Raw genomic sequence first — 19867 nt, 5'->3', positions numbered from 1 at the left:
AAATCTCTAAAAAGACAAATATTTAGGAACGGAGGGAGTATAAGTCTTTCTAGAGATTTTAACAAGTAACTACATACGGAGCAAAATGAGTGAATCTACACTTTAAAATATGTCTACATATATATGTATGTTATAGTTTATTTAAAATATCTAGAAAAACTTATATTTAGGAACAAAGGGAGTACTATATAGGTCAACCTCCTAATCGGGACAAATATCTTAAGTCACTACTGAGCTCCTTGTGAGTGGAGCCTCCTCATGTAAAAAAAAAGAATGGAGCCTCATGGTGCATCGAGGTAATTGCATTCGTGAGTGAATTGGTTGTGCGATGCGGTTGAGCCTATCTGCAGGTGAATGTGGCGATCCTACATTGATCCATAGACAAATCATTAAATTCGTGAATATTTTTTAGTTCATGAATATTTTTAAAATCTGTGAACATTTCTGAAATGGATGCAGGGAGGGGCATTGTTGAAAAAGTCTAAAAAAAGACTCTCCTTGAGGGCATGTACAATGGTGGCATATGAATACAGATGCCCCATGACAAAAGTAGTTTGAGGCACCTACATTTATTTTTTTTCCCAATGCAAGCTACTACTAGTGGGCCTCATTAAGAAATAGAAAATAAAGACTTTACACATGCATCTCTACTTTCCACTCCAACCTTTCCAGCTTTTGACCCCGGACCACATTTTTTCTCTCCAAGCACCTGCCTCCTGGAGAGGATCCCGCTTCCCTATCCGAACCTAATTTACGTCATATCCGATCCTAATTTACGTCATATCCGATCCTACATGGCATGCGAGGCATCACCCTGGGGCTATGCATTGTACATGCCCTGATAGTCTTCTTCATTTAGTCCCAGAAAAGCAACTTTTAGTCCCTAGTAGTCCCTCCTGTTTGGTTAAAAAGTCTCTAAGAGAGACTTTTTCTAGTCCCTACACCAAAAAATCCCTAAAAACAAACACCCCCTTAGAAAAGAACAAATAGCAGAAAGCAAACACATGTGGGAATAGTAGGAATGTTCTATATTTCCTGAAGTTGCATGGTAGCATCTGAGAAACAACTCCAGCAAGTCTATCTGATGGTCCAAACCAACACTGAAAACTTTACATGCAGGAAGAGCTGCAACTCTTTAAGACAGGGCAGCTCACTATTGGATCCACAAAATTCATTTTTATAAAGACAAAAAAAGGGGCATGAACCCACAACTTCTATCGGCAGCTTGCTACAGCCTTGCGATCCACAGTTGAGCAAAATGATGCAGGGCAGTCCTTGTGCAGAAGCAATTTATCATTCAGTCTGTCCCCGGCATCGCAACTGGAAGTCGACACAGCTCCGAGCACTTGTAGCCACCATCTTTAGTCCTACTACTAGTAGCATGTTCAGTGCAAAGCTCCATACAAGCTAATCATTGCATATTTGTATCCTCCAGGTCCATGTGAAGATTTCAACAGGAGAATGTGCAACGCCAAAATGCTTGATTCTGCGGAATTTGTCATAACAAAGACCAACAGTTAAACCTCATGTTATAGCCAGTACAATCTCATTTAGAAAGAAAAAAAGAGTAAAACGTACCTGGACACTTCATACTACTCTTTCAAAGTCTCCCAAACACCCAAAAAGGGTCAGCTATTGGAGTTTATATGTTCTTCAAAATGCAGTAACAAATAATAGTTCAACTGGCACAGAAAATAAACACTACATGTCGTCAGCGAGTGCAAGGTCACCAGAGGTAAAGCGAGTGAGCACTGCCATTATAGGACTGATTTCCATCGGATACGAACATTAACATCGCCAGTCACCGAAAACCAATAACTTAGTAAAGCCTGTGACAGCAATCAGCGGAACCACACAAGCACTCCTTTACCTTCTCCACACCATTCTTGTCACGGACTTGACCTATTGTATAATTGTAGTGGTAAGTCAGCTCTTGAAGCGGAGGAATGTTCTCAGCAGCAAAAAACATAATGTGCGGCATCCTCTTGTCATCATGGTCCCAGAGGACATTTTGGGCATACAGGTTTGGGGAGCAGCTATGGTTGATGAATCTTCCGATGTTACCGCACTTTGCAGCATCTATTGTGAAGCCCACAGTCTCCTCCATTGTCTCAGAGGTAGAAGATTCTAAACCTGGAATCATCGATGGAAGCCCCTTCCAAAGTTCTTCATCATCGTAGTTATGACCAATATCAAACAGGTACTCATCGTTCTCTCTCTTTTCAGCTTCTGTGTCTTGCAATAGCTCACCTGCATACTCGCATATGAAACTGCCTGAAGAGATAGAACTGAGAGATCTTACACCCCAACCTGTCTCCCCAGTCTTGAATATTTCCAGCGGAATTTTGATACCATGCTGGCTCGCCCTATTGTGGCATGTTGGAGGGCACCTGCATGCAGTTTTCAGCATTTAGTTAGCTCACTAATTCCAATGAAATTTTGTGACTTCAATTTAACCTAAACGTCCAATGCAAAAGAATACTGCCAACCATATTCAGGTGAACAAGTTTGGTTTATGAGCCAACTTCAGGTAAGCAAGTTTGGTTTATGAGCCATTTCTCATATTTCACCAACATCTAGGACAGAACATATACTTAGACTCGGTACAAGATTTGTCTATAAGTTTTAGTAACAATAAGAAACATTTCCAGGTTCTGCAAATTAGATTCTTTAATCTAAAGAACAAACTAAAATAAACTCAAATGGTTATTGTCTAGTTAGGTTACAAAAATAACAACTTACCTGCAAGATGGGCCACACTCATATATGAGCGGCTTTGCGTGAACAATTGCACCATTAAAATTGAATGGGATTTCTCCTCCATTCTTCACTGCACAAGCACATCTACTAGAGTCCGAGCAACCGTCGGTGCAATCACAGCCTTGCGGAGGTTCTTTTGCATACGACGGTGGATATATGACTTTGGTGATATACTCAAATGGTGTTGGCTGCGCGTCATCAATTGTGTTGATCACACATATGGGAATCCTTTCTTTCTCTAGAGATATATCAGGACAGCGAAGACCTTTACGAACTTTAGACATCCTTGTTTCCTTGACTATGTGTAAAGCTAATTCAGGTTGACCCGGGATCCTTTTTAACTTGTACTTGAAGACCATCGAGCCACTTGCTCCTTCTTGCCAACAATCCATCACCACATATAACCCATCATAAGTGTATGTCGATATTTGCTTGGATTTAGAATGCCCGACTTCACTTCTACTTTGACCTTTGAACCCATGAATCACTCGGACCGGAGTCTTAGTTTTGATGCAATTCTTCAAGGCAAGATTACCACCCTTAAGCTTTTGATCCTCTGCCTCCTTCTTGCCGGTGGCTTTACCTCCGGAGCCGGTATATATTAACTCGTCCGAGCTAGACAACTCATCGGGATACCCACCGGAAGCGACAATGCTTATTGCAATGCGGGTACCATCCACAATGGCGGAGTCAATGCCACCTTGGTATATCCTATGTAGTCCAACTATCGACAACTCAACTCTAAAATGAAATTCATCACCAACAACAACACCGGGAACATTGCCCACGATAGCATCGGGTTTAGAATATCCATCATACTTCTTTAGAACTTCAACGGCCTCAAGGTCAATCCTTCCAACATTACGTAATTGTTGTTCCTCGGCTTGCATAAGCTTCCGACATATCAACTGGAACAACTTGAGCAACTTCCTAACTTTGCTTCGAGCATCAACACTTTGGTCCCCAAAAGGAGCACAAGGAGGGAGAGTGACACACAATTCTTTCCTTTCAGGGACAACTAATGCCATAGGGTTGTCATCATCTTCCAAGCAAGAGTACTCTCCATGCTCAATTTTCTCATGCACGGCCGATGTAGAAGGTGTCACTTTGGGGGGCAATTCTTTCCTTGGAGTAGCGTCCTTTTTCTTTGGTTTCTTAGGAGGAAGAGACTTGTTCCTAGGAGTAAGAGAGTTGGAAGCACTAGCATTAGACTTCCTTCCTTTTGTCCATGGGCATTTGTCTGGAGCCATCAATGCTTGTACGATTAGCTTGTCACTAATTAAGGTCAAATCATCGGTTTCTTCACTTTGATTGGTCATATCATGATTTCCACACTTGGACTCCTTAGAAGAGCTGATCAAAGAGTCCTTGCCTATGCCATAACTCTTCAACTTCACAACGCCATGCTCCGTGTTACTATTTGAGCGCACATCATCTCTTGAATTCCTGTTTTTCAGCGTGCCGTCTCCAGAGACCCCAACATCATCTCGCAATGTATCATTCATTGCGACATTCTTTGGTCGTTTGCCCTTTGTCTTTGCATCAACAAAACGACTTCTCACATAAGTCTTAGGAGTACCTTTCCGCAAGCTTCCATCGAATTTGCCTCTCACCTCACCATCACCCGCTCCTACAACCTCTGCTCTTTTGCCTTGCACCTCCTCACTGGAAGCATCTCTCACGACCATCGAGGAAGCACCATGACCTGAAACTGGAGCCGTGGTCAAGGCATCCACTACAGAGGCGCCCCTTGTAGCGAAACTGATAGGCGTGGCTTCCAATACTGACCCTTCCTCAACTCTGCTGCCAGTTCCAGTAACAGCATCCCTCCCACAGCCAGGTGGAAAATTGCGTACAGCTGAGATGGCCCTCCTCTTGGGAGGGGGATTTACAGCAGACATCAACCACCTCTTCTTTCTCACTGTATCATGCCCATCCTCTTTTCTCTCCAATTCACCATTACCCGTTCTGTTTTCCATCACACTGCCATTGCCATTGCCAGCCACATCCTCCTCCCTGACCAATCGACCACTCCCCAGGCCTCTGTTCCCCTCCATCAGCAATGACTCAGCCCCATCTCCCCCATTCTCGACGGAACCATTGGCAGCAGCAACAGCAAAACTCTTCGGGGCAGCAAACGCCAGCGGCATCACCTCGATCGCGCTGCTTTCTGCCTGACCGCGGGCATCGCCACCGCTGGACGATTGCGCCTCTCCACCTTCCTTCCTCACCACCACCATGGTCTCCGGCTGAAGCGGCGTGTGTGGAAGATCTCTGTTACTTGCCACAGAGGGAACATCGGCAGTATCCATGTGTGCCTCTCCACCCTCCTTCCTCATCTGCACCATCCCCTCGGTCTCCGGCTGAGGCAGGGCGTGCGGGAGGTCACCGTTGCACACCACGGGGGAAACACCGGCCCTGTCCATGTGTGTCTCTCTGCCCTCCTTCCTCTCCTCTGGCATCGTCTCCGGCTGAGGCGGGGCGTGAGGGAGGTCGCCGTTGCACGCTGCCGATGAAACAACGACGGCGTCGATTGCATCTCCAACCTCCTTCGTCCTCTCCGCCAACCCTTCAGTATCCGGTTGAGGCCGGGCCGCCGCCGAGGCAACGCCCGCGTGACTGGCCGCCTCCTCCACTCTGCCCTGGATGACGCCATTGGTGGCGCCCCTCTCGCCGTCGCCGGCCTCGGGGGCAGGCGGAGCAGCGCGGAAGCGGCCGCAGCCGGGCGGCCAGGAGCGCCTGGCGGAGACCCTCCTCGGCCTGACCCCGCGGGCCGCCAGCCGCGCGGCGATGGGCGTCCGCGAGGGCGGCGCCGGCGGCTCCACCCCCACCATCAGAACACAAGCCCCTACAAATCCGGATAAAAGAAAGGTACTTTAATCAACCCCGACGAAAAAGATAAGAACCAAACACTAAAATTCAGATTCCGCCGCATATCCCGCAGCGGGACGGTCCGACGAACTACTACCGTACCAAGAGGAGCCGACGCATTCACCTTGCACAGACGTCAGACGGGCCGCCGCGGCGGCGGCGGAGGCGGTGTTGGCTGTTGGCGATGTGGGTGGAGAGCGAGCGAGCGAGAGAGGCGGAGGGAAGTGGAGAAGCTGACTCCCGGATTCCGACGAGCTGGCGCTAGGCGACCATTAAAGCCTGCGACGGACGGAAGGGGGGTGCTCCTAGAATTTGGGGGCCCCGATGATGCTCTGCTTGTGCATATCTATGTTTGGAGAAATTCTCAAAACAAAACAAAATACTATGTTTGGAGAAGAGAAATATGCCCGGTGTATTTATAGAAAGTATTCATGCGTAGATACAACTTTCCTAAAAAAATTGATTGTGCCAATATTTGATTTTTATTTCCTTATATAAATGAAGAAAGATTTGGTCTTTTAAAGTCTGACGTAACCGCGAACCAACCTGTGGTTGGATGGTTAGGAGAACCGTGGTATCCCCAGCCCACCAAGGTTCAAATATGATATGCCGTCTCAGTCTCTCGGAGGTATTTATAGGAGTTGGTAGACTGGTACGGTCTTTTTCGTCCGATTTTATTTCGTCTCACCTCCCACCACCCCTTCCGCTGGTTTTTCGCCCTCCCGTTAAAAAACCAAATCCCATTAAGGGATCTTGTTTCGTGCTTGCCTTGGCAGGTGCTGATTCAATTCAATTACATAAATAACAGGTAATTCAGAATTCAGAAATCGCATCATATATGTAAGATCACCTTCCTAAAAGATAGACATAAGATTTTTCTTGATAACCTTCCAAAATAAAATCAGATATTCCCGCATAACAAATCACTACTCCGGTGTGCTATGCCATTTATTATTATCTCTACTATTAATTGGCAATCACAAGTTTCCTAATACAATCTCTACTTTTAACGGAGGAGTTGGTAGCCTGGTATGGTCTTTTTTTTTTGTTCGGTTTTATTTCGTACCACCTCTCACCACCCCTTCCGCTGGTTTTTCTCCCTCCCGTTAAAAAACCAAATCCCATTAAGTGGATTTTGTTTCATGCTTGCCTTGGCAGGTGCTAATTCAATTCAATTACATAAATAACAGGTAATTAAGATAGAAATCGCATCATATATGTGAGATCACCTTCCTAAAAGATATACATAAGATATTTCTTGATAACCTTCCAAAACAAAATCAGATATTCCCGCATAACAAATCACTCCGGCATGCTATGTCATTATTATTATCTCTACTTCAATTGGCAATCACAAGCCTCTTCAAGCTGAAGCCCTTGCTTTTCTTCTTGCAGCTCAAATTGCTCACAGGCTTCACATTAATAGGCTTACTTTCCTCACTGATTGTCTCTCCTTGGCAAAAGCGGCAGCAGAAAGAAGTGTTTTGGTTGATTCTACCCCTTGGTCCATCAGAAAATATCTTGCTGAATTTTTCTCTCTTACTAAAGATCTCCAAGCACAGGTGTTTCATATATCAAGAGAGATCAATGGCATAGCTCACAATGTGGCCCATCAGGTTCTTAGATGTTCTATAGAACCTAACATTAGTTGTTTTGCTTCAGCTCATTCAAATAGGACATGCCCTGTAATTTCCCTCCTTTCCAATATCAATTTTCAGGGCTATGTACTTCATGCTGTAAGATGTTATTGAGCTGGATAAAAATGTTGGCGCTTTGTGCGCCTTTCTCTGTTAAAAAAAAGTTTCCTAATACAACAAAAATAACATATCTTTTTTCTTATGGGCGTATGATCAACAGGCTCTCAACGACATAGCCGAGCACCGCTTGCCAACATAGACAACAACCACGATGAGCTCGCGACATGGGCGATCTAGCGTTCACCGTGATGGATGACGACTATGCTCTACAGGATGTACACACGCCGACTGTTGTCGAAACGTTCGCGGGTGAGGACAACATGACACAACATTGGTCAGGTGGTTCATGCTATTGTAGAAAACAGGGGTGTTCTAAGCATATAAGAATGAAAAAGAACTAAAGCCACCAAGTGGTCTACGGTGTTGGAGAAAGAAAGAATGTTCCAAGAAACAAAACAAAAAACGAAAGAAATAACATTCGAGAAAATAGTTAGGAATGAGAACTAAAGCTAGCAAGGAATGAGAAAGAGGAAGATGAGGCGTTGATGACGAACACACTAATGTTGACATGCTGCTGGTTGGCGAAGAGGCTAGAATTAGAAGATGCAGGGGAGGATGAGAAAGAGAAGAATGACAATTATCTCTACTTCTAATGGAGGAGTTGATAGCCTTGTATGGCCTTTTTTTCGTCTAGTTTTATTTCATCCCACCTCTCACCACCCCTTTCGCTGGTTTTTCTCCCTCCTGTTAAAAAACCCAATCACATTAAGGGGATCATGTTTCATGCGTGCTTTGGCAGGTGCTTATTCAATTCAATTACATAAATAACAGGTAATTAAGAATTCAGAAATCGCATCATATATGTGAGATCACCTTCCTAAAAGATAGACATAAGATTTTTCTTGATAACCTTCCCAAACAAAATCAGATATTCCCGCATAACAAATCACTACTTCGGTGCGCTATGCTATTTATTATTATCTTTACTATTAATTGGCAATCACAAGTTTCCTAATACAATCTCTACTTCTAATGGAGGAGTTGGTAGCCTGGTATGGTATTTTTTCGTCTTGTTTTATTTCGTACCACCTCTCATCACCCCTTCCGCTAGTTTTTCTCCCTTCCGTTAAAAAACCAAATCTCATTAAGTGGATCTTGTTCCGTGCTTGCCTTGGCAGGTGCTGATTCAAATCAATTACATAAATAACAAGTAATTAAGAATTTAGAAATCGCATCATATATGTGAGATCACCTTCCTAAAAGATAGACATAAGATATTTCTTGATAACCTTCCAAAACAAAATCAGATATTCCCGCATAACAAATCACTCCGGCATGCTATGCCATTATTATTATCTCTACTATCAATTGGCAATCACAAGTTCCCTAATACAACAAAAATAACATATCTTTTTTCTTACGGGCGTACGATCAACATGCTCTCAACGACATAGCCGAACAGTGCTTGCCAACATGAACGACAACCATGATGAGCTCGCAACATGGGCGATCTAGCATTCACCGTGATGGATGACGACTATGCTCTACAGGATGTACACACGCCGACTGTTGTCAAAATGTTCGCGGGTGAGGACAACATGACACAACATTGGTCAGGTGGTTCATGCTATTGTAGAAAAGAACTAAAGCCACCAAGTGGTCTACGGTGTTGGAGAAAGAAAGAATGTTCCAAGAAATAAAACAAAAAAAGAAAGAAATAACATTTGAGAAAATAGTTAGGAATGAGAAAGAAGAAGATGATGCGTTGATGACGAGCATACTAATGTTGACCTGCTGCTGGTTGACGGAGAGGCTAGAAGAAGATGCAGGGAAGGACGAGAAAGAGAAGAATGACAATTATCCCTTGTAGCAATGAATGGTATGCAGGCTAGAGGTGGAGCATATTGATGACTAGGAATATGTTCACATTTTCACTCGCCTCCTACGTCAGTGTGCATTTGCAAAGTTGAATGGACCTTTGAGAATGATTTCTATAATTACTTGTTGTTTTGTGTTGATAGTATGTGTTAGGTTAACCTACTCTATTATATTATAAACATGAAAATTTTCATCCGTGTTGCAATGCACGACGATAATGAGGTGGACATCATCTGATTTTAAAGGAAGTGGCTCCGGTAAGAAATGTCCCGCTACAACGGGACACCGAGCAGGAAGGGGAGGTTCCGACAGAAAAGGGGAAGATGCATCGTAGGATGGGGTTTTGGTGTTGGACCCGTATGTTGAAGATAACATGGTGGATAGCCCGTAGCAACGCACGGGCATTCTGCTAGTAAGGGTAGGATGTGTGTGTGTGCGTTTATTGGGGTTATGAGCGCTTGCGTCTGTACTGTGTTAAGAAAAAAAGACTGACCTAACTGGCCCGACCTAATTTTTTGGGATCTTTGGTTCCGCAAAATTCACGTCTCCTTAAATCTGGTTTCTAGGCCAATTGTCATAAAAAGTACTCCATCTATCCCATAATATAAGAGTGTTTTTGACACTAGTTTTCATCATTGCACAAAGAATAACTATACTATTGGTTTCGGGTTTTTTACCAATCTGAACCTAAAATATATATTTTCATAATATAAGTATCCCAGAAGGAAAATAAATCACCCTAATAACATTCGACCGTCCAAGGAACCAATGGCAGAGACAAAAAATTTGGATTGGGATGAGGGTGGGGGCAAGTGCTATTAAAATAGGTTGAGGAGGGCCAAACCTTAAAAGAATATAAGACCTTTTAGTGCAGTAGACATTTATCAGTATAAAAGTTCCAATTCTGCATTGTTTATTAGTAATTTGACAGCAGATTCATAATGATATTGACTCGACTAGATGGCGAGTCGTTCTTGGTCCGATCTTTCACGGTACTAGCGGAGAAAAACAAAAACTTCCGATCAAGCAAAGATACAAGACCGTAAAATCGAAACTTGCGTCAAGTAGATTGGATCGACTCCACGCACAGCAGCAACAAAATCCCCACGGATCAGCAACGAAGATATTTGGTATCCCCCAACATGAAACGTTTTCTCTGGTTTTATTCAACTCAGGATCAAAAACAAATCTCACGGTAACCCAAAAAAACTCCTCCCGTACAAGGCCGAAACGTGCCCGTTATATAAGCACGCGAAACCGACGTACAAGCTAGCTTTACTCACACGGACTCTATCTCCTATTTAAACTAAGCAAGATTTTAACTAATTAAATATTCGGCACCGTTGATCACGTTGGATCCTACCGGACTCAGATTGCTCACGTAACTAGTGGTGACTCAGAAAGAACATAAGAAAACAAAGGCCATGCATACAACCTTTAGACTCTACAACCACGTACTAATAAACTTGAATATTTCTTTTTTCCTTCAGAACGGATCAGAGCCCTTTTGGTGGAGTCCTAAAATTTGGTTTCACTTCTTGCTGGGGTGGAGTAACCTGGAGCAACATAGAACCAATTAAAAGGTGTTGCATCGAAGTACATTGGTCCAAGTTCTTCTTCTGTATAGCACTCCGAGCTTCAAGAATTGATTTAACACTGATGGTTGCATCATCCCCTCCCTCTTGAAGCGAAGCCGTCCTCGGTTTCGTTGTAGCTTTGGGGACCTTACAGACATCGCTCTTGATAACACTAGCGAACATCGGCTGTAACACATGTCGCCTTCCAGAGTCCCAAAAAGAATAAGTGTTAGACCTTCCCTCATGTGTAGCACGATGATCATATTGCCATGGCCTCCCCAATAATAAGTGGCATGCATCCATTAGTAGAACATCACATATAACTGTATCGATATAATTGCCAACTGAAAAATTGATGCGCACCTTGTGAGTAACTTTCAATTTGCCCGACTGATATAACCATTCGACACAGTGTGGTTGTGGGTGCTTCCAGATAGGCAAAGCTAAAGCATCCACCAAGTCCTTGCTGACTGCATTTGTGTAGCTTCCATCGTCGATGATCGATCAACTTGCAATTGGTGTTCTTGATGTTGCATTGAGTCTGAAAAATATTCCAACGCTGCCCCTTATCCTCAATGCGATCTTCTTGCACTCGTTGCACCATCAATGACGGGTATGATTCAGCAGCTTCAAAACTCGCAACCACATTTTCAGCATCCTTAGATTTTTCACTAGAAGTGTCAGAAACTGCCTCTTCATCACTAGCGGATGCATAGCCATCTCTCGTGAGCAACACTCTTTTCTCATTAGGACATTCACGCTTCATATGTCCCCTTCCTCCACACTTGAAACACTCTATGTTACTAGTGCGTCCGGTCGACTGTGCACTAGAATCAACCATCGACAGTCCTGATTTTGAAGCATCCTTCTGCACAGAACCATGAGAGCGATTTGATGATATCGCCCTGGAGCTAGGACCGACATCCTCACTCTTATACTGTGAGCGTCGCCATGTGTTCAAAGCGGTACTGGGAACTGTGTTGACTTGGCGCCGCTTAATCTGTTGTTCCGCACGCACAGCTTGGTGCACAAGATCTTGTATGTTGTAGTAGACCACCATCTCAACACGATCCTGCACCTCGATATTTAGCCCGTTAAAGAAACGTGCCATGGTCGCCTCCGGATCCTCCGTTGTCCCTGTACGTATCATAAGCAATTCCATCTCCTTGTAATATTCATCAACACTCATATTACCTTGAGAGAGCCGCTGCAACTTGTTGTACATATCTCTCTTATAGTGCTCAGGAACAAAACGTCGCCTCATGAATTCTTTCATACCTCGCCAAGTCGTCGGGCGATGTCTTGAACGGCAAATTTGATTCCACCAAATTAGCGCATAACCGGTGAACTCAATTCCAGCAAGTTGAACTTTCTTCTCCTCGCTATAATGATGGGCATAAAAAATTTGATCAACACACATGTCCCATTCCAAATAGCCTTCTGGTTTGCACTTGCCGGAGAACGAAGGGATTGAAATTTTTATGCGCCCAATTCCATCGTCCAAAGGCACATGCACAGCTTGACCAACTCGGTCATGCACTCCACCACGAACGGATGTTTCGGGACGAGGCTCATAGTGTCGTGGTCGTGGAGCGTACCCTGCTGCCTGGTCAACGCCGTCATCAAAACCATCATCTCCAACATGAGGTGCCGCCAAACGGCGATCATGCACGTCGGCATGTCCGTCGTGAGCCGGTGGTGCATAACGCAATGGAGCAGCCGGAGCAGTCTGTGGTGGTGCAAAATTCATTGCCGGCATATTGATGATGTCTGCCAAACCATCGAACCGAGTGATCAGGACATCTATCCTTTTGCCGAGCGCATCATGACATTGCTTGATGTAGTTGCATGTGTGGTCAAAACCATCCCGAATATTTTGAGGAATATCATCCGCGTACACTGGACGTACAATTTCCTGAGAATCAGCAGCAACCTCGTCTTCCTTGTTGACCGAGGTCGACATCTTGGTCAACACAATACCGTGAACAACCTAGCTCTGAATACCACTTGATATCGACCGAACCTCGTGGTGAGAGTTGGACTCCTTGGTGCCTCCTCCTGAACGTAGCTTACCAAAATAACTAAAGTATTCTTTTCCTTCGTTTCCTCTTGATGCATGACTGTCTAACACCGAAGCAATTATCATCTTAACCTGAATAGGCTTCTCTTCTCTCCTGATGCACATCGCTTGCAATGCTTCAGCATGCATGCATCTATCTACTAGTGGTTGCTCATATTCAAAACTTAACTGTGGGTATTTTGATATACATCGCTCCATATCAGCTCTAGTCGAAACCGCGTCGATCTCTGAATTTAAATTACGCATGGTTGTATCATCCTCTCCCGCTTGAAACGAAACCGTCCCCGGTTTCAAGTCAATCTCTTTTGCAATATTTTGATCTACAGATTGAACGACGGCGGTTAAAATTTCAGCAACTTCGGCCTTCTTCTTGTCTTCTTCTTCGTGCTCTTTTATCTTCTCAAGATGTTCTTTTCTCCAAGAAAGAAAACGTTCCTCACCCATTGGCACGAGGTTATACTTCTTACCTCTCTTGACGGTATATGTGTGTGTTTTGCAATCATACACCACATCATGCTCTTTGTACCATGGCTCGCCCAATAACAAATGACATAAAATCATCGGTGCCGGAATCACATCGCAGAAAATCTCGCAAAAATAATTTCCCAACAAAAACGGTACCTTGGTTTGGTGCGTGACAGTGAGCACATCACAACCCCAGCGGAACAAGTATGGTTGCGCTCGTGGTGTCGCCGCTAGATCTAGCTTCTCCACCATCTCGATGCTTACAGCATTGATCAAACTCATGTGGTCGATTGTCATGGCACATGATCTCTCCTGTACCACAACACGAGTATGAAAAAGCCCATCCCATCGACCTTCCTCCTCCAGTTGAAATCCATAGCTTAGCTTCCGTGATAATTCAGTTATCTCCTACACAGTGTCGTGAACAACCTCGCTCTGATACCACCTGATATCGACCGAACCTCGTGGCGAGATCTGATCCGTTGTTGCGGCCCGACCTTTCACGACACTTCACCTTCAGCAGTAGTAGCCTCTCGCCCGCGCACGCAATGTACACGAAGTAGAGGGTTTGAACCTTGCGGCCCAGCACGAGAAAATCAATCTCGACGACGGTACTCACGCACAAAACAATTTCCACGAAGAGAAATCGCAACACAGAGGTTTTCTAAAGATTCCTCCAAAACTTAGGGATTTTTAGATAGCTTCCCCCAAAACTCGATACGGGTATTTACCCTAAAAACACATCGTGCTCTTTTCGTAAAAATATAACCTCCCGTTACAAAGAACTAGTTTGGCTTTATATAATAGCCGCACCCTAACTATCTTGGAAAGCAAGACTTGCTACGTACTTAAAACCGAAGGGAACACGTAAGCATATCTAAACCGACTTGAAAGATTGAAACAAAATAAAACTAGTACTAGCTTTCGTGCATGAGCTGGTTTGTGCATGCGTTGGGTCAATCTAGGTGGGCCCCAACCAATATCCTTCAAGCTCAAAAACTCCCAAATAAATGGCCTTCTCACGTACATGGCTTCCTTGATTGGCAGGAAAAGAAAGAATAATATTCTTCTTCTTTTGATTCTGATGTTGGACTCCTTGGTGCCTCCTCCTGAACGTAGCTTACCAAAATAACTAAAGTATTCTTTTCCTTCGTTTCCTCTTGATGCATGACTATCTAACACCGAAGCAATTATCATCTTAACCTGAATAGGCTTCTCTTCTCTCCTGATGCACATCGCTTGCAATGCTTCAGCATGCATGCATCTATCTACTAGTGGTTGCTCATATTCAAAACTTAACTGTGGGTATTTTGATATACATCGCTCCATATCAGCTCCAGTCGAAACCGCGTCGATCTCTGAATTTAAATTACGCATGGTTGTATCATCCTCTCCCGCTTGAAACGAAACCGTCCCCGGTTTCCAGTCAATCTCTTTTGCAATATTTTGATCTACAGATTGAACGATGGCGGTTAAAATTTCAGCAACTTCGGCCTTCTTCTTGTCTTCTTCTTCGTGCTCTTTTATCTTCTCAAGATGTTCTTTTCTCCAAGAAAGAAAACGTTCCTCACCCATTGGCACGAGGTTATACTTCTTACCTCTCTTGACGGTATATGTGTGTGTTTTGCAATCATACACCACATCATGCTCTTTGTACCATGGCTCGCCCAATAACAAATGACATGAAATCATCGGTGCCGGAATCACATCGCAGAAAATCTCGCAAAAATAATTTCCCAACAAAAACGGTACCTTGGTTTGGTGCGTGACAGTGAGCACATCACAACCCTAGCGGAACAAGTATGGTTGCGCTCGTGGTGTCACCGCTAGATCTAGCTTCTCCACCATCTCGATGCTTACAGCATTGATCAAACTCATGTGGTCGATTGTCATGGCACATGATCTCTCCTGTACCACAACACGAGTATGAAAAAGCCCATCCCATCGACCTTCCTCCTCCAGTTGAAATCCATAGCTTAGCTTCCGTGATAATTCAGTCATCTCCTACACAGTGTCGTGAACAACCTCGCTCTGAATACCACCTGATATTGACTCGACTAGATGGCGAGTCGTTCTTGGTCCGATCTTTCACGGTACTAGCGGAGAAAAACAAAACTTCCGATCAAGCAAAGATACAAGACCGTAAAATCGAAACTTGCGTCAAGTAGATTGGATCGACTCCACGCACAGCAGCAACAAAATCCCCACGGATCAGCAACGAAGATATTTGGTGTCCCCCAACATGAAACGTTTTCTCTGGTTTTATTCAACTCACGATCAAAAACAAATCTCACGATAACCCAAAAAAACTCCTCCCGTACATGGTCGAAACGTGCCCGTTATATAAGCACGCGAAACCGACGTACAAGCTAGCTTTACTCACACGGACTCTATCTCCTATTTAAACTAAGCAAGATTTTAACTAATTAAATATTCGGCACCGTTGATCACGTTGGATCCTACCGGACTCAGATTGCTCACGTAACTAGTGGTGACTCAGAAAGAACATAAGAAAACAAAGGCCATGCATACAACCTTTGGACTCTACAACCACGTACTAATAAACTTGAATATTTCTTTTTTCCTTCAGAACGGATCAGAGCCCTTTTGGTGGAGTCCTAAAATTTGGTTTCACTTCTTGCTGGGGTGGAGTAACCTAGAGCAACATAGAACCAATTAAAAGGTGTTGCATCGAAGTACATTGGTCCAAGTTCTTCTTCTGTATAGCACTCCGAGCTTCAAGAATTGATTTAACACTGATGGTTGCATCACATAATGTAACGGGACCATGGCCCCTGCTACCACTGCCAGGGTTGCGCCAGCGTGACCAATTATTCGCTCACTATCCGCGTGACTAATAAGGTTCACGCTAGAAACAAGTCCGAAGCGAACGAATTTTGCTGCTCGCTAATTCTACGGGCCCATCGGGTGCGAACGAGTCAGGCCGGACCAGAATGGCCAGACGCAGCCCATTTGCCTAATGTTGCACCCAATAAATTATGTACAACACAAGAAAAAAATGTTTCCGAATACGTACCCTCTCGTTTAGGGTTTTCACCTCTGGCGGCGATCTCATCACCGTCTAGATCATCGTATCCATCTACCGCCGGTCGATCCAGTCGCTGACGCCTCCTTCCTTCGGCTCGTGACTCAGGTGTGGATCGGTTCCCCCCAGGCGGTTCCATGGCGTCTGCTGGCTCAACCATAGATGGCGAAACCGGCCGGATCCTCTTCATCGGGGTGGACGGGGAAGAACCTGGATGAGATGCTGCAACACCTGGACCTCCAGGACGATGAACTTGATGATGTGGTGGTTGGGGCAGAAGAGGTGAAGAAGTTTGAAGTGGAAGCAAGATGGTTGGCGATTGGGAAAGTCAATACAACTCGCCTCTTTAGTTCCTCGGCGATGTTCGAGACGATGAAGTCGATTTGGGGACTGGCTCATGTGCCAAAGTATAGGGAAGCGGGAGAGAATCTCTTTATCTTCTAGATGTTCTGTTTAGGAGATTGGAAGAGGGTGGTGCATGGAGGACCATGGCTGTTTAAGGGTATGGGGATGCTGATCGAAGACTATGATGGGAAGAAGGAACCTACAGCCTTCGAGTTTGATGGCTTATATGTTTGGGCTCAGATTCACAACATACCAGAGCTATACCGCAAAGAAGAAGTGGTGGATCAGCTAGCTCGCCGCATCGGTCGAGTGAAGGAAATCCAGCTTGCACCCTATCTCTTTTATGAGGGTGATTATGTTAGGGTTCGTGTAAGAGTGCTGGTGAATAAACCTCTCACGAGGGTGACGACCTTGAATGTGGTGGGAGAAGGAAGACGTTGCCTCCCTGTTAAGTATGAGAAAATCCCTTACTTCTACAAAGTTTGCGGGTTTATGGGCCATAATCGAGGAGTGTGGAGATGGTGTCTGGGAAGAGAAGGACAAGCAATGGGGCAGCTGGATGCTTGCTCAGAGGAGGGAGACTACTTCAGATCAGCAGGGCGCTGTGGCCATACTGGAGGGTGGGGCAGAGGAAGAACAGGTAGAGGCACTACCTTTCGTCAGAGAACGCCGCCACGCAAACGTTCCTTAGAGGAGGCTGGGCTGGAGACGGGAACGGAAGATGGGGAAGTCACGAGTCCTTTGAAGCAAGGGGAGAGGGGGAACGAGCACCATACTGCACCAACATCACGCAAGAATTTGAATCTTGCGCTTAGCCCAGAGAGGGTGGTTAACCCATCCAATGTTGACGGTCTGGAGAAGATCAGCGGACGGGTGGTGGTGGACGGAACTGCTCCGGATGTCCCACCGCTTCCCCCAACCTACGTCTCCCCTCGGGACGCAAAATTGCGAAGAAGTCAGGGTCACCTCTGAAAAACGACTAGGAGAAGATGGCATTATTGGCGGGCTCCAGCTCGGAAGCACCGCCAGGCCCAATGAAAATCCTAAGTTGGAATTGTCGTGGGGTAGGTGACCCCACGGCAGTTTGAGAACTCCGCGATCTAGTGGAGCTTAGTTCGCCTTCTATTCTTTGCTTAGTTGAAACTCAATTACAGAAGAGTCGTGTTGAAGGTCTTCGCTTTTCTTTAGGTTTTGATTTCAGTTTTGGTGTTGGTAGCAATGGTAGGAGTGGTGGCATTTGTATCTTTTGGAAGAACTTGGTTGATGTTGCAATAATTGTTTTTTTAGAGTATCATGTGGATGCTTGGGTGCAAGAGCAGGGAAAGGAACAGTGGAGGTTATCTTGTTTTTATGGAGAAGCAACCCGGAATTTACGATATAAAACTTGGAACACAATGAAGAGATTGAGAGGGGAAAGTACCCTTCACTGGCTGTGTATTGGCGACTTTAATGAAATCCTGAGGCCGGAAGAGAAACATGGTCCCAACGAAAGAGACATTGCTCAGATTGAGGCATTTAGAGAGGCCGTTGATGTTTGTGGACTCGCTAATTTGGGATATCGTGGTTTGGACTGGACATGGGAGAAGAAGGTGGCTGGTGGTCATTTCTGTCGTGTACGTTTGGACCGAGCTTTGGGGTTAGCTTGCTGGTCGGCGCTTTTCCCTTTTGCCTCGGTAGAACACCTAACCGCGGCAAAATCAGACCACCTCCCCATAGTGTTAGAGATAGAGCTGGCGGACACCAGTATCCGGGCAAAGCAAAAACAATTTTGATATGAATGTATGTAGGAACGAGACCCGAGTTTTGGCGATGTCCTGGCTGAAGCATGGAGCGCAATTGGCAAGGCCCAAACAGTTTCAGGTTTGTCATCTAAATTATCCAACGTTGCTGGCACTTTACAAAGGTGGGGTAGGAGCAAGTTTGGAGCAGTTCGGGCGGAACTGTGCGCTTTGCGCCTCCGGCTCGGCGAGCTGCGAGCACTTCCTGATCGGGTTGGTCCCTCCATGGAGGAGGAAGGAATTGAAGCCCGGATGGTTGAACTTTGCCTCCGGGAGGAAATCATGTGGCGTCAAAGAGCTCGTGTCCAGTGGTTAGCAGAAGGCGATATCAACACGAAGTTTTTTCATTGCAAGGCTAGTGCCTGCAGAGCGAGGAACCGCATCACCGAGCTGCAGCGAGCTGATGGGACAGTGTGCACGGATGAACAGGAGATGGCGAGTATGGCCTCAAATTTTTATAGCAATCTGTATGCCTCTGAAAATACTGTTGGCATAGAAGAGGTTCTCTCTCATATACCACAACGGGTTGACGAGGCCATTAATAACAACCTGGATGCTCAATATACTAAATCAGAGATCAAAGCGGCTCTGTTTCAAATGTTCCCGACGAAGGCACCCAGACCGGATGGCTTTCCGGCGCACTTTTTCCAGAGGCATTGGGATCTGTGTGGTGATGAGGTAACTGATATGGTGTTGTGCGTTCTTAAAGGAGAAGATTCCTCGGAGGAGATAAACAAAACGTTCATAGTTTTAATTCCCAAGATTGCAAGTCCAAAAAATTTAGGACAGTTTCGACCAATTAACCTCTGCAATGTGATCTTAAAGATCGCATCCAAGGTTTTGGCTAACCATCTCAAGCTCATTCTCCCCGACATCATCTCCGAGGAGCAGTCAGCATTTGTGCCAGGACGTCTTATTACTGACAATTTCATCTCAGCCTACGAGTGCGTGCATTATATGAAAACAAGGAAGTTGAAGGGCAACAAGTTCTGTGCTTTGAAACTTGATATGATGAAAGCATACGACAAACTCGAATGGAATTACCTGGAGAAGGTCATGATAAAACTTGGTATTAGTCCTTGCTTCATGGAGATTGTAATGAGGTATCATAACTTTGATTCTTTGATTGTGGGTTATCATCCCACCTAGCTCCTCCCACCTAGCTCCTCCCACCTTGCGCCGGTGGCCACTCTGGCCCCGGCGGCCAACCCCTCCCTACCAGTGGCCACTCCGGCCCTGGTAGCCACCTCCCTCCTCAAGATGGTGCCCTATGCCCTAAACTCTGATCGTGGGAAGAAGTTTCAAGCGGATATGAAGGCCAAGTTTGGGCACCCGATGGTTTTCTCTCCGGGTTTTCGTCAAAAGGAGTT

General features: G+C 45.2%; 1 protein-coding gene across 2 annotated transcripts; it reads right to left on the bottom strand.

Moving 5' to 3' along the window:
- Window positions 1-1013: 1013 nt before the first annotated feature.
- Window positions 1014-5970, bottom strand: LOC123111789 (histone-lysine N-methyltransferase, H3 lysine-9 specific SUVH4). 2 transcript variants are annotated; one of them, XM_044532665.1, is made up of 4 exons: window positions 5734-5970; window positions 2743-5608; window positions 1579-2390; window positions 1014-1486 (listed from the first exon to the last, which is right to left on the bottom strand). In XM_044532665.1, exons 2-3 carry the CDS (start codon window positions 5592-5594, stop codon window positions 1820-1822), a joined length of 3423 nt encoding a protein of 1140 aa, XP_044388600.1. In that variant the 5' UTR covers window positions 5595-5608; window positions 5734-5970; the 3' UTR covers window positions 1014-1486; window positions 1579-1819. The 2 variants fall into 2 exon arrangements, with proteins under 2 accessions (XP_044388600.1, XP_044388601.1); XM_044532666.1 differs by having other exon boundaries at window positions 5756-5970.
- Between the last annotated feature and the right edge of the window lie 13897 nt (window positions 5971-19867).

This window comes from Triticum aestivum, chromosome 5B (genome assembly GCF_018294505.1).
Source record: "Triticum aestivum cultivar Chinese Spring chromosome 5B, IWGSC CS RefSeq v2.1, whole genome shotgun sequence".
NCBI classification, from domain to species: domain Eukaryota; kingdom Viridiplantae; phylum Streptophyta; class Magnoliopsida; order Poales; family Poaceae; genus Triticum; species Triticum aestivum.
Note: the sequence above shows the minus strand (reverse complement) of the source record. Positions and strands in the feature narration are given on the sequence as shown.

Excerpts from the sequence above, each read along its gene's own strand:
- LOC123111789 (XM_044532665.1), bottom strand. The coding sequence starts at position 5,594 with ATGGTGGGGGTGGAGCCGCCGGCGCCGCCCTCGCGGACGCCCATCGCC. Across the intron at positions 2,391-2,742 it reads GAGTGTGGCCCATCTTGCAG|GTGCCCTCCAACATGCCACA; the intron begins GTAAGTTGTTAT and ends AACTGCATGCAG.